Consider the following 12,724-nt stretch of genomic DNA (forward strand, 5'->3'; position numbering starts at 1 on the left):
TGTTGTTAGGATTCTAATAAGTATGTACGTGTCATGCCATGGTATCGTATTCTTCATTACTAAAATTCGTTTATAAAACCTCATCAGATTTCCACTTGGCATGCCTAATTCTTATGGAAACTAGTGTTTACAGAACTGTTTTCTGTAAACACTAGTTTCCATAATAATTAGACATGCAAAAGCTGTTATTTTACTGCTTCTGAGAGGAAGAACAGACCTGTCAAATTGAAAAGCTGAAAAGCTAGCGGTATCTCATTTATCTGATTGCAGTTTGCTCTATATACTTCAACTTTTCCGTATTATCGAAACCTTAGAAGTAACTTTGTGTGGGCTGTTGACAACTGGAAACTTTCCACTTCTGAGGTTGCAAGACGATCTAGGTGAGGAAGTTTTCTGATACGTCTAGTAAAGTCAAAGACGAAAGATCGACTCTGCTCGGATATCAGACTTGCTGTGCGAGATCTTAAAAGTGCAGCTCTCTATGTAACGTAACTGGGACACTCTAAAACGGCCTTCAGGCAATTGTTTTGAAAATCATTTACATTGAGCTGCAAACTGCCAGCAAACAAACGTGCAATCCGACTTCATCAACTCTTAACACAACCCCAAAGTGCTGCCTATGCTGTATTCTCCATCCTAGTCATTTGCTGCTTGATATTCTAAGCACGTGGAAGCGCATTCAGTTAGTTTCTTCTTATGTAGCATGTTTTTGATTGTGAAATGTAGGATTTTCTGCGTTTCATCAAGGACAAGGAGTGATGTGAGAGAACACAAAGGTAGTCGAAGTACCGAACGTTGAAGCAAGAATTTCAAAAACTAATGGAAAAATTCTTAAATGAGGTAAGGTAATGTGTCATATTAATATGAACATGTTAAATATAATAAATATGGTCATTTATAGATATTCAAACCCGAGAAACACACATCCTCACACCTGGCCTACATCCGCAGGCAACAATAGTTTCAGAACAAATTAAGATAGCTACTCTCCACATAGAAACTTCTAGGATCTCTAATGTTCACTCTGGAAGATTTACTAATAGGAGTTGGTACTTCCTATTTTGCTCCTCACGGAACAGCTAATACTACAGGGGTCATGGAAAAACGGAACGAAAAATTTACCCCGTATGCCATTTTCCTCTTGTAATACCCATCTAATAGTCTCTATTTTTAGTAGAAGGTGTGGCTCTCCTAAATGAATGAATGAGTAGTAATGGGATTGTATCTGAACCCCAACAGAAATAAACCTCGAAATCTCCCGACACAGTGTACGTGCAGTCAAGAAAGGTTAAAGGGCCAATGTAGGTAGGAACATCATTGTCTTATGTGGATATACCGTAGTATCTGTTGTCGTACCTAGTGGAAATACTTAAAATACCTTAGGGCACACATTAATTATATGTCTTTCTTATATACTCAGTTTTATTTGACTACTTGAGTTGTGTCTCAAGTTGATTTTGGGTTGTCTTTTAATTTAATTAATTCTAATATATTTTTGTGCATACCGACTGAGTATATCTTTTCCATACCCACATATGTTCTAACGTGACAATTACATTATGAGTGGTGCTATAATTACCTTTATCTGGATATTTAATGTTAATATTTCAGTATATTCAACTGTACCTGTCATGACGGAAATCCTCAGGTAACCATTGACCACAAACATTTCCTAATTGTGGTGTAAGAAGTAATATTTAGAAACCGGTTCTAATTACAAAAATGTGGATCACTCCACGAAATTGGCCGCTCATCAACAACAAATAAATAGAGGATTGATGTCGGAATACACGAAAGTACTCGTAGTACCAAATGCTGAAAAGGCACGAATTCAGAAGCTAATGTCAGAATGCTTAAATGAAATAGTAAGGTAATGTACTACATTAATATGAATATGTTAAATTGGCAGCAATAGTGACACGACTCTGAACAGTTTAAGATGGCGATAGCCACTCTCCACACAGAAATTTTAAGGATCTAATGTTTGCTCTAAAATAGAATTCTTCACCAATAAACTTATAGAAATAAAAAACCAACTTTCAAACAACTATTCACAAAACTTCATCTATGCTGGTATTTTCAAGTGTGTATGTAGAAATAACGCTATTGTCTATAAATGTGAACTGGTAGATAACATTGAACTTATTGTTAAATTTGTTAGCCCTATAATCAAAGGGCGGGTGTAGGGCAGTCGATGGGTTGTCAGCTCAGCCGATTATTCGAGTCCGCCATGGTGCCAACTTGGTCATTCATCTCGATTGGGTTGATCAACTGGTGCTGACTTTTCCGATGGGAAAGGAGCACCGAGTTGTCGCATTCAGTGGCACTCGCGGTTTAATGTGTATGCAGAAAATGCATGATTAGCTTCACCACATTTTTCCTTACAATCACTAATTGAATGTCTATGCACTTTATTTTTTGCCTTCTACAAATAGTATGAGATGTTAATTCAAAGAAATTTTTGATTTAGCCGCGTAACTGAATATCACAATTGCTAAATTACAAGTTTAGTCTCATTTCTTTCGTTTCCTTATTGTTTCCTTACTTTTTACTTGTCATTCATTCATTGTTTTCATGTATTACTATTCATTTAAGATTGCTTTTACTACTGTTTTTTTTTGTGGATTAGCCTTCCTTCCTTATTCAGGAGCATCACGAGAGGGTAATTTAATAAGGATCGTCTAGGTAGAGGGGAACGATCCAACTTTTTAACTTAAGCCTTTATCGTGTTTGTTTGATATGCTTAACAAAGTGACGCTGGAATTTCGCGCGCAGCAAAAGGTATACAAGAAAAAGTTCTTTGCATCGTTAGGAGTAAAGAGACCGCACATGCTGCTCTCTTATCCTTCATAGTGTGGCGCGCGCGACACAACAAAGCTATGAAAACGGCTATGCGTGCTCTTGCAAAATGAGGAAAAGCTGATTTCTAAGTTGTCTCGGGTCAAGCCAGCAATAGTTTATCAAGAACTTCTGAAGGGAGTTGGTTCGCCTATGCGTACCATGATATTTGTAAACTGCGCAAATGTATGCAAACTGTAAGCATGCGGCCTCTTCCCGCTTATTGAGAGGTTCGATTTCGAAAATTTACCGGACGTTGCCTCAAAGGAATAATAGAAAAAAGTCGGAAATAGGTGTATGGTCACATCAAGTGAGAAGGCTGTGGGCTGATGGTTTTAAAGGCATCACCCCACGAATCAGGAGTGGTACGGATTTAAGGTGGATTATTCGTATACTTGGTCCTAGATTACGGGGAGGAGGGTGATTCCATTCATTTCTTCCTAATTGCCGTAGAAAACGGCCTGGGAGATACGGCTTCGAGCGTTCCGGCACACTATTTTCAACGAGGAGTTCGACTGGAACGGGCCAGCCCTGTGCGGCGCCGCATCTTCCGGGCCGTTTTTTTACGGCAATTAGGAAGGAATGGATGGGATCACCCCCCCCCCCCTCCATAATCTACTATCTCGTATACGAATACTCCACCTGAAATCCATACCACCTCAGATTCGTGGGGTGATGCCTTTAAATAAAGGCATTCCAGCATGTCCCTGAACACTTTGTTATGACTTGCAGAGCAAAGTCAAAAAACATCATATTACAATGCCAATTGGAGTTAGCTATTTTGAGGGTTCGTGAAGAACCGAGTGACGTCGATGGAGTGAAGTCTGATAATGTTCTTCAAGTCTTCTTCTTCATCAAGTTCGTCTGGAGTTAAAGGCATCACCCCACGAATCTGATGTGGTGCAGATTTCAGGTGGAGTATTCGTATATGGGATGGGAGACTACGGAGAAGGGGGTGATTCCGTCCACTTCTTCCTAACTGCCGTAAAAAGCGGCCCGGAAGATACGGCTTCATTCGTTTTGGCGCATCATTTTGTACAAAGGGTTCGATTGGAGCGCGCCAGTCTTGTGCGGCGCCGCATCTTCCGGGCCGTTTTTTACGGCAATTAGCAAGAAGTGGATGGAATTACCTCCCTCTCCGTAGTCTCTCATCCCGTATACGAATACTCCACCTGAAATCTGCACCACCTCAGATTCGTGGGGTGATGTCTTTAATCAGCCGGTCAGGAATCGGGCTTCTACCTAGATTAAATGGGAAATGAAAAAATTCTTCTCACTCTTGAAAAGGCATTTGAAGAGCTTGAGTAACTTTGAAATGGGTTGAAAAATGAACGCAAGATAGTGGTATAAGGTAAGACAAATAGTAGATTTTTAAGTACAGAATCAGAAGCCATTTTTCTTGTGCCATAGTAATAAAAATAGTGGGAGAGTTGCGCTGCATTCAGTGATCTTAGTTGATAATTAAAATATGTCGTTAGATTGCTCCTTCCAGATTCTGTTCTGGTGCTTTTAATTGGCTTCTCCTTACTTTGGAAATTCCATTGGATATCTACTTGATTTGGCTTATTCAAAAACACTCGTGTTAGCTAGCTTCAAGAGCGATTTCGCGAAAAGATCGAACAACCAGAACTAGTTTTCCATCGAGGAGAAGGGAGTAGAACAACGCTTGGTGGACCATCACTGTGCAAAGGAATGTGCAAGAGTGAAGTGAAATTATCAAAAATTTATTAACGTATTCCAAAATCCATTCTCTATGATATACCAGTAAAGGGAAACGCGAGAAAATGAAGTGAAAATGAGATTCATAAACAGAATCTAATTGGACAGAAGATAGTATATGAGGGCAACCACAATGGCGATCAAACCAGGGTAAATCAATGCTTCCAACGGATTCGACGACGCTCCTCTAAAGCAGAGCAGTTAATGTCAACTTGGTGTGCTCTTAGTTCAAGAATGTTCCAGCTGGTCATTTTGATCAGCTACGCTTTGAGTGCTGAACAAAGATGATCTAACCTCTGTTGATTATCCGACGAACTGGTGGTCCACGTCTTTTTGTCGTAAGAATATAACTGCTTCTCTCCCTGAAAACACGTTGTGTTTAAATTGGGCTTCTGAAGCTCATTGCAGCAATATTTTCCACGAAATAGGCTATCCAAATTCGCTTGTTGAATGAAGCATAAAGAAATTCCTTCCCGGAGTATTCAGAACTCACGTATTTAAGAGAAAACTCGTAAATCTCACTTCAACAATATCTCCTACGAGATACTCTTCTCTCATTTGACGAGCATCTGTTGAATGACCGACGTCTTCAAATGCTTCGGTTGCATCACCGCCAGCTTGCTCCAGCAGCACTTCGCAACCTCCAGGATGCTGAATTCCCGGAACTATTAGCTATCAACATTCAGAAATGAATGAGTAATGAATGGAAAAGGGGGAACTAGACGAAAACTCAAATGAAAATAGTAGCATTCCTGTTGGAAACATATGGCTGTGTTTTCGAACAAAGTTTTATAACAACCGAGTTGTTATTTAAAAAGAATTCGTATTCTCAAAATGGGCAAGCGTGTTCCTTGAAGGTAGCATACCACGAATCTGGGGTGGTACGGATTTCAGGTGGAGTATCCGTAAACGGGGTCGTAGACTATGGAGACCGGAGTGGTCCCGCTCATCTCTCTCTGAATCACTGCAAGCAGCCGGCCCTTGAATGCTGTTCTGTACGATGCCTTCTGTTGCAGCGCGCCACCCTTGCACGCGTAGCGTCCCTTACTGCCTATCGGGGCAGTCCGAATTGATTTTTGACGAATCGCAGGGCGGAGGCGGTACAAGGGGTGGAGCGTTGCAATAGATGGTGTGAAAACAGCGTTCTGGAGGCGGCTGTTTGCAGTGGTGCAGGGAAAGATGAGCGGAACCACCCCGCATACGCATACTCCACCTGAAATCCGCTCCACCTCAGATTCGTGGTATGTTAAATTTTTCAGCCGCAACGAACAATGTCAACGAAGCTTGAAGCGACCTCTGCGTTAATTTTTCAAAATTTTCCTCTTCATTTTTTTTTTGCACAAACTATGGCATTCATGAATGATCACTCAACTTATCGTCAAAGTTCATCCTTTTTTAAGTGCCTTTCGCTTTCCCTGCTACCTATTCATCTCTTTTTTCGATGAAATCTATAAGACGTCCCATAATATGTATTATTACACTTAGTGCACTCGTAATAGAAATATAGGAACAAAAAATCGACACAAAATTGAAAAAGTAAGGACAGATTCATTTGCACTTAAAATTTTCAGGAGCTGAGGTTATAATAATATTGGAGCGAACTTTGCGCAGGCACGAGCTGGCTTTCAAAAATACGAAGAAAAGTGAAGCTGGACTATTGAAACGATAATCACTTAGCGTATCGTCATAAAACGTTAACATTCATTTCTAGAAAGGGTTAAAATTGCTAATCGAGTAATGACTCAATAAACAGTTTAGAAATAAGAGCAGACCTCATCCAAAAATTTTGTGACATCGTAAACTTTGTTGCCGATTACGAACCAAGCTGATTTGTTGTTGTTGTGTTGTGATACCTCCTTCCTTGTAAGGGAAGGCGCCATGCTAAGTGATTGAAAGGAAATAGATCACATAATGGAAAATGAGTAGAAAATTTAAACGCAAATACATTACTAGGATAGAATCATGAAGTGTGGAATGAAAGATGTAAAAATCATGTCAGGAAGTACATCAAATTGAATTTAGAAATTATTGATGATGAAATGTTTGTGTTAAGAATAGATGTAATTAACATGAGCATGTGAAAACTGGGAAAAATGTTCCCATTGGTACGGAGAGACTGGAAGAGGTCTAGGTATACAAGTGGTGATCTGAAGAAATGCTATTGAAACCAATCCGTTGTTTTAGCAAGATGATTGTCCTCTGTATGACTCAAACAATATTTCTTTTTTTTTTTTTGAAAAAGGCAAAATTGAAGAATACATTAAGGAGGGGTATAACTCCCTGTTTGCGGGGCTCAGATGTGGCCAAAACTCGTTTGAATTAGCCAAAACAATCATGTGCTACAGTTTGAAATTTTGCTTTCTTTGGGATTTCTTTTCGTACGAGCAAGGTTTAAATGTGAAAAATCTCAGCGAGATACCGTAAAGAAAGTCCGCAGCTTAGGCTACACGGGTAAATGTGTAAGCACCATAGGATTTTTAATCAGTGAGAATAAGAACAGCAAGAATAATAAGAATCAGTGAGAACAGAGCTGCAGCCTCTGACTGATCCAATATCAAAAAGAACGGTGGAGAAATGACCAGATACAAACCACATTTGAACGAGAACAAAAATTCCAGAGAAATTAAAAATTTAATTTGTGGAGCAAAAAAAAAAATAATGGAAGCAGCAATTCAAACATTCTCGTGTCTTCGGACCTCGGCATACTTATGTCCACGTTTCCTACTGCGGGGCGGGGCGGCGCTGTCTGTAAGAGGTTGCGCTGTGGCTGCAGCATGATCGATCGAACGCTCGAATCCGTAGTGCAAACCAAGCCTATCATCCCTGCGGGGTCGACAGATTGGCACCAGACTTGTCTGGGAGGATAAAAACACTGACTCGGTACATCGACTAGCCCCCGCGAGTCATCGCAGAGGCAGGTTACGCGTCCGTAAACCTCGAACGATTCTGAATTGAAGTGAATGCGGTTGCGCATCCCAAGCGCACTGATTAACGCTAGATACTTCACTTTATCTTTTATGTTTTCTATTTGTGTGCCTGCGAGATTTTTGGATGAAACTTTCATTAGGATCATGGTTTTCAACTTGGTGCAGTGCGATTTGTTTACTATGCTGAACAATAGTAATAATTCACAATAACACGATAACAAGAAATCATAACACACAGTGACAAATGATTAAGAAATCAAAACATGTCGAATTACTGAGATGGAATGCTCATCGCTGCCCAATGTACAATTCTTAGGTAATAACGTCTAATCGTCAGGCTCATAAGGGTTTCATCCAAAAAAAAAACTCGTAGGCACCCCAACAAAAACAATGAAAGTAACAGCTCCCAGACCCTCTCGATACGCCATCTAACGCTTTTGCGTTTATCGTTTATGGAGAACAATAGGCAGTGAATCAAACAGGGGACGGATTAAAGGCATCACCCCACGAATCCTGGGGTGGTACGGTACGGACCCTGTGGGTTATACCTATGCGGAGTCGTAGAATGTGGGGAAGTTCTCATGACGGCAGGCAGGGGCGAGGCGCAAGGGTGGTGCGTTGCAGAGGACGTCAAAAAGAACCGCCTGGTTCCGAAGCCGTCTGTTTAGAGTGATGCAGGGAGAAATGAGCGGAATCACCCCTTCCCCAAACCGTATAAGCATTACCAGCGTGAAACCCGTACCACCACAAATTCGTGGGGGGGATGCCTTCAAACCATAAAGGAGCATTTATAACAACATTCTCTAGATATTTCAAAATTCGAAGCACCTGTTGTCTGGACTATGGGAGTTTTTACAGTATAACATAGTTATAGTGTCTTAAATGCAGCATACCACGAGTCTGACGTGGTGGGGGAGATCGCGGGAAAAGCTGGAAATGCGGTTGTAGATTGCAGGATCCGTGGTTGTTCCGCTCACCTCTTCCCGATGTCGTAAAAATCTACGTCGCTTTTCACTTGCAACGACCCTTATGCACGTGCAAGCGGTCGAAGATCAGTGATGTCTTCTCGCCGGCCTATTCAAGTGAAACCAACGAATAAGCTGCTGAGGGGACCGGAACGTGTACACAGAGGATCGTTCTAACGTACCTTGTAGTAACCAAAGTGGTTTCCACATCATTTCTTAAGACGATCAGCGAGAGATGAGCGCAACTACCCTGATCCCGCATCTCACCTCTATCTTTTCCCGCGGATTCCCTTTTTCACAACGAGAAGAGATGAGCAAAACCACCTCGGAATGTACAATCCCGTCTCTGCTTTTCCCGCGGATCCTTCACTACGTCAGATTCGCGATCTGCTGCCTTTAGTTGATCGTAATATAATGAAGAAAGGCTGTTGTAACGAGAACCCTGCTAGAAATCATGAAACGCATACGCTTTTGTTGATCAGAGAAATCACATCATAAGTAATTCACATGACTTCCCTCACTTCCCTAACTACATCGATGCGGGACCCAGCCCTGTATTGCAGAAACAATTCCAGTGCTAATACGAGCGGGAAAATTACTCCGCTGTGTGATGCGTTTATCCGCGGACGGATTTCAATTGAATAGCAATGTATCAAACCAATAATTTCCAGTAAGATTTCCATAAGGGCAGGTGTAGTGTAGCGGTTAGAGGTTCCGCTTCCTGCACGATCGATCGGAGGTTCGAATCCTAGTCGGCTAGTCACCGCAAGTCATTGTATAGGCCGGATACACGTTCGTAAACCTCAAACGATTCTGAATTGAAGTGAACGTGGGGGCGCATCCCAAGCGGATTGATTAACGCCAGAAACTTTATCCTTCATCCTTTAAGATTTCCATAAGGAAGTTCCAATAAATGTATGTGATTTTCCAAAACACTTCAACCTTAACTCGTGAACATCGTCACAGCGTATTAAGAAAAATCCAGTGTCTGCTTCGCAGAATTTGTTCACTTCCTTGTGTTTTCTTCCGTAAAGACAAAGGCTTTTCAAGGAATGCGTCAAAATATTGAATCAACGAGTTTGTTGCACGTTGCTTCCTCGGAATTGTCAAACCTAACAATGTATCGGTGTCGTATCGACGATGGTAGGGTTTCTTTGTATGTATTAGAGTGTATGAAGATATAAACTGTTTATAACTCAGTTAAGCGTGGTGGTACTAGATACGCTTTCATCCTGATGGGAATAAATACCATCTAGTCAAGTCATCGAAGTTTGATTGGATTCAGTACCAGTACACCCATCAATCATGACCATACCACGCTATGCACCATGGTACCTATTTATTTCACCAATGTAGCGCAGCTGGTAAGAGGTTGCAGTGCGACTGCACTGTCGATCAATGGTTCGAGTCCGCCCCAAGGCCAACCAAACCTTTCGTATTTTCGCGGTTGATATGTACATCAGATCTTTTCAAGTCGTGTGCGATGCAGAATATGATCGGTGCTAGACGGGTAGAGCAAGCCACTTGAGCAGCGACGACAGCGACGGTGAACCTCCTTAGGAAATACTTCAATACTTCTTTAATAGATCAGGCAAGACATAATCGAAAGCATGTTCGAAAATCTATGCGAGCCTCTTTATCCATCGTCGGATACGCCTGCTCGAGGCTATCCACGACCTCTTCTGCAGGCAACAACGATTTGGCTGCATTTGACACTTGCTGGTTCCGTAAAGACAATCTCCCAATGGTGCACGTCGCAAATACTTCCGTGATCTAATTTTTCAAATGTGTCGAGGACATAGGAAAATAAGTAGTCGCTCTATTTGAAAAGGACGGCTGATGTCGATCGAAACACATTTAGTGATCGTGAAGGCGATGGTGTACATTCTGCGAAAAACTGGTCGCTTGAATAGGACTAGGAGTGATACTGAGAGAGAGAACACATGCTCTTCCGAAACGATGTGAAGCTGGAGAAATGAAAAAAAAAACCTGCGAAAACTCTTCCTAAAGGAAACTCCTTTGGGAAGATCAGAAGACCTGATGATTGTAGCTGTGCGATGCTCGAGCTGCAGAATTGCACAAGTTTTTCATATTTTCACATAGTGCTACACACTGAATACATTCTGCAAAAAACATACATGAAACAAAAATGACACATTTTCTGGAAACGTTTCTGGCCAAAAAGAACTGCTTATTCAAAATTAGATCTAGTGAACCTCTTAGCTTTTTCGAATTCTCTCGAGAAAAAAAAAACCAACTATCCAAAGAAAGCTAAGATAATTTTGATGCAATGACTCTTATGCAATGGCATTTAAGGTTTTTTTCTGAAACTTTTTTCCAAATTCCGAAACCTCGGAAATTATCTGTTGGTTCAATAATTACTAGGAGGGCGCTTATAAATGTTCTTAAGCAATTCTATGAGGCATCATATCATTTTGAGAGCTTAACGTACCAATCGAGAACATTTTTCAAAAAGAAACGAAGGCAACGTATCATTGCAAATAACTTCTTTAAGGGTTGAAAAATCTCATGAAGCAGACTTTGTGCGCTCGTGTTTTGTGAGGTACTTCCTGGTTCTAGAGGCATCACTGCTTTTCACGGTTGGCGAAAGCACTTCGAGCGTTTCTCGCGCCTCGTCTCTGTACCGATCTGGCAACCGAATTATTATTCGTTCGCAGAATAGATACATTATTCTCAAGAAAAAAAAACTATTTGAAATAGCCATTTCCCCCATTTTTGGTCGACCATTTGCGACGAAAAAACGGAAGGATGAAAAGATTATAAGAAAAAACAGAAAAGGCTTGAATTCGGCTATGAAATTTTCAACGGTTGGTAGTGGCGTTCTGTAAACAGCTAGGAGAATATTCGCCAACAGGAAATCACTAGAAGGGAATTGTTCGAGGACGAAATTCTCCAAAAGTAAGGCACACCGTCCTTCTACATAAAGGTTGAGTGAAACCGGTTTTTAAGTGGCAAATTAAGTTTTCATCAACAAGTATGCAATTTTAAACCGGTGCTCTGAAAGCATTAATTTGAAGAATTCGAATAAGGGAGAAAAGCACGGTGAACATTCCTAGAAGCTCGCATTACCTAAATAAGAAGCATAGTTGAAATAAGGAAAAAATAAAACAAAATGATATGTGGAAAAACGAGGAAAGTCGGAAAAATAGGAGCTAGCAATATTGGTTGTTCTCGATTAAACCGAAAGGGCTGATGCTTCGACAGAAGCGGCGTAAAAGATAAGAGTGAATGTGTGGCCTCGTGTCCTAACGACACAACAATCCGTGTCGAGCGGCGAGCGATGGGAGAAATCGATTTCTCGTCCCTGAACAACAGTTATTGCCATTCAGTTAGGAAGACTTCTTTGGAAGTTCTATTTCAAAGAGGAGAAAAAGTATTGTTTTGTGACCAACACAAGCACATCACTCCAGCATAGTGGCGTTCGGAGGGTATTTCCTGTGGTGTATATCTGTGTTCACAGATCAGTGTGTAGTCTAGCGAGAAATAAACGCTACGATGCACTGGAGTGACCTTTGCTCACCAATTTCTGTCATTTCCACGAGTTCTCTAGTACAATTCGTCTACGTGAGGGAATCGTTCCAAAAGGGCATAAATACGAAATTACAAGTAGGAATAAAGGGCTACGTGTTCGTAATAGGGCAGAGATAACGTAGTTATTCATTTCCTCGACGGAACTTCACAAAATCTTCTCTTCCCGAAACATCAGAGCCAGCGACAGTATGAGAAAAATAGCAAAGTTACAAGGAATTAAAAGACTGCACCCCTCAAGTTATATATTCACCTAGACGAAACTAAGGGCATGAGATGACCATGGGGTTTTTGTTCTATACGACCTGACTGTAATGACGTGCAATGCCTCGAATTAAACGGAGGGAAATTCATAGGGCAGAGCATGGGAACCGGCAAACGCTACAGTATCCGTGCAGTGCTCAGCAACTGCTCTCGATCTACTGAGGTACTCGATTGATGAACAATCAGTCAATTCTTCCTCAGTACTTCTTTCATTTTTATTTGTCTTTGAAGTCCTGTGAATCTCTTTGGATATTGTTCATTGTAGTGTACCATGGAATGGATACCACTAGTATGAAACAAGAGAAAGTGCTTGAGAGAGCTTCCATTACATCAGAGCGCACAATTCCGTCAACTAGGGGAAAGTTGCTCAGAAAAAGAACTAGAGGCAAAAAATCACAGCAGATGCCACGTTGCAAATACATATGTATTCTCGCGGCAGGAGTGAAGGATCTATGTAACCCC

At 41.2% G+C, this 12,724-nt stretch overlaps 1 protein-coding gene across 1 annotated transcript; it reads right to left on the bottom strand.

Annotated features, from left to right (window-relative positions):
- Positions 1 to 4,653: 4,653 nt before the first annotated feature.
- Positions 4,654 to 6,437, bottom strand: RB195_026415 (uncharacterized protein; the record flags this gene model as incomplete). Its single annotated transcript, XM_064214961.1, has 4 exons — positions 4,654 to 4,744; positions 4,852 to 4,919; positions 5,080 to 5,208; positions 6,330 to 6,437. The coding sequence occupies 4 exons, from the start codon at positions 6,435 to 6,437 to the stop codon at positions 4,654 to 4,656; spliced, it is 396 nt and encodes a 131-aa protein (XP_064070842.1).
- Positions 6,438 to 12,724: the final 6,287 nt, after the last annotated feature.

Source organism: Necator americanus, chromosome X (genome assembly GCF_031761385.1).
Source record: "Necator americanus strain Aroian chromosome X, whole genome shotgun sequence".
Classification (NCBI taxonomy): domain Eukaryota; kingdom Metazoa; phylum Nematoda; class Chromadorea; order Rhabditida; family Ancylostomatidae; genus Necator; species Necator americanus.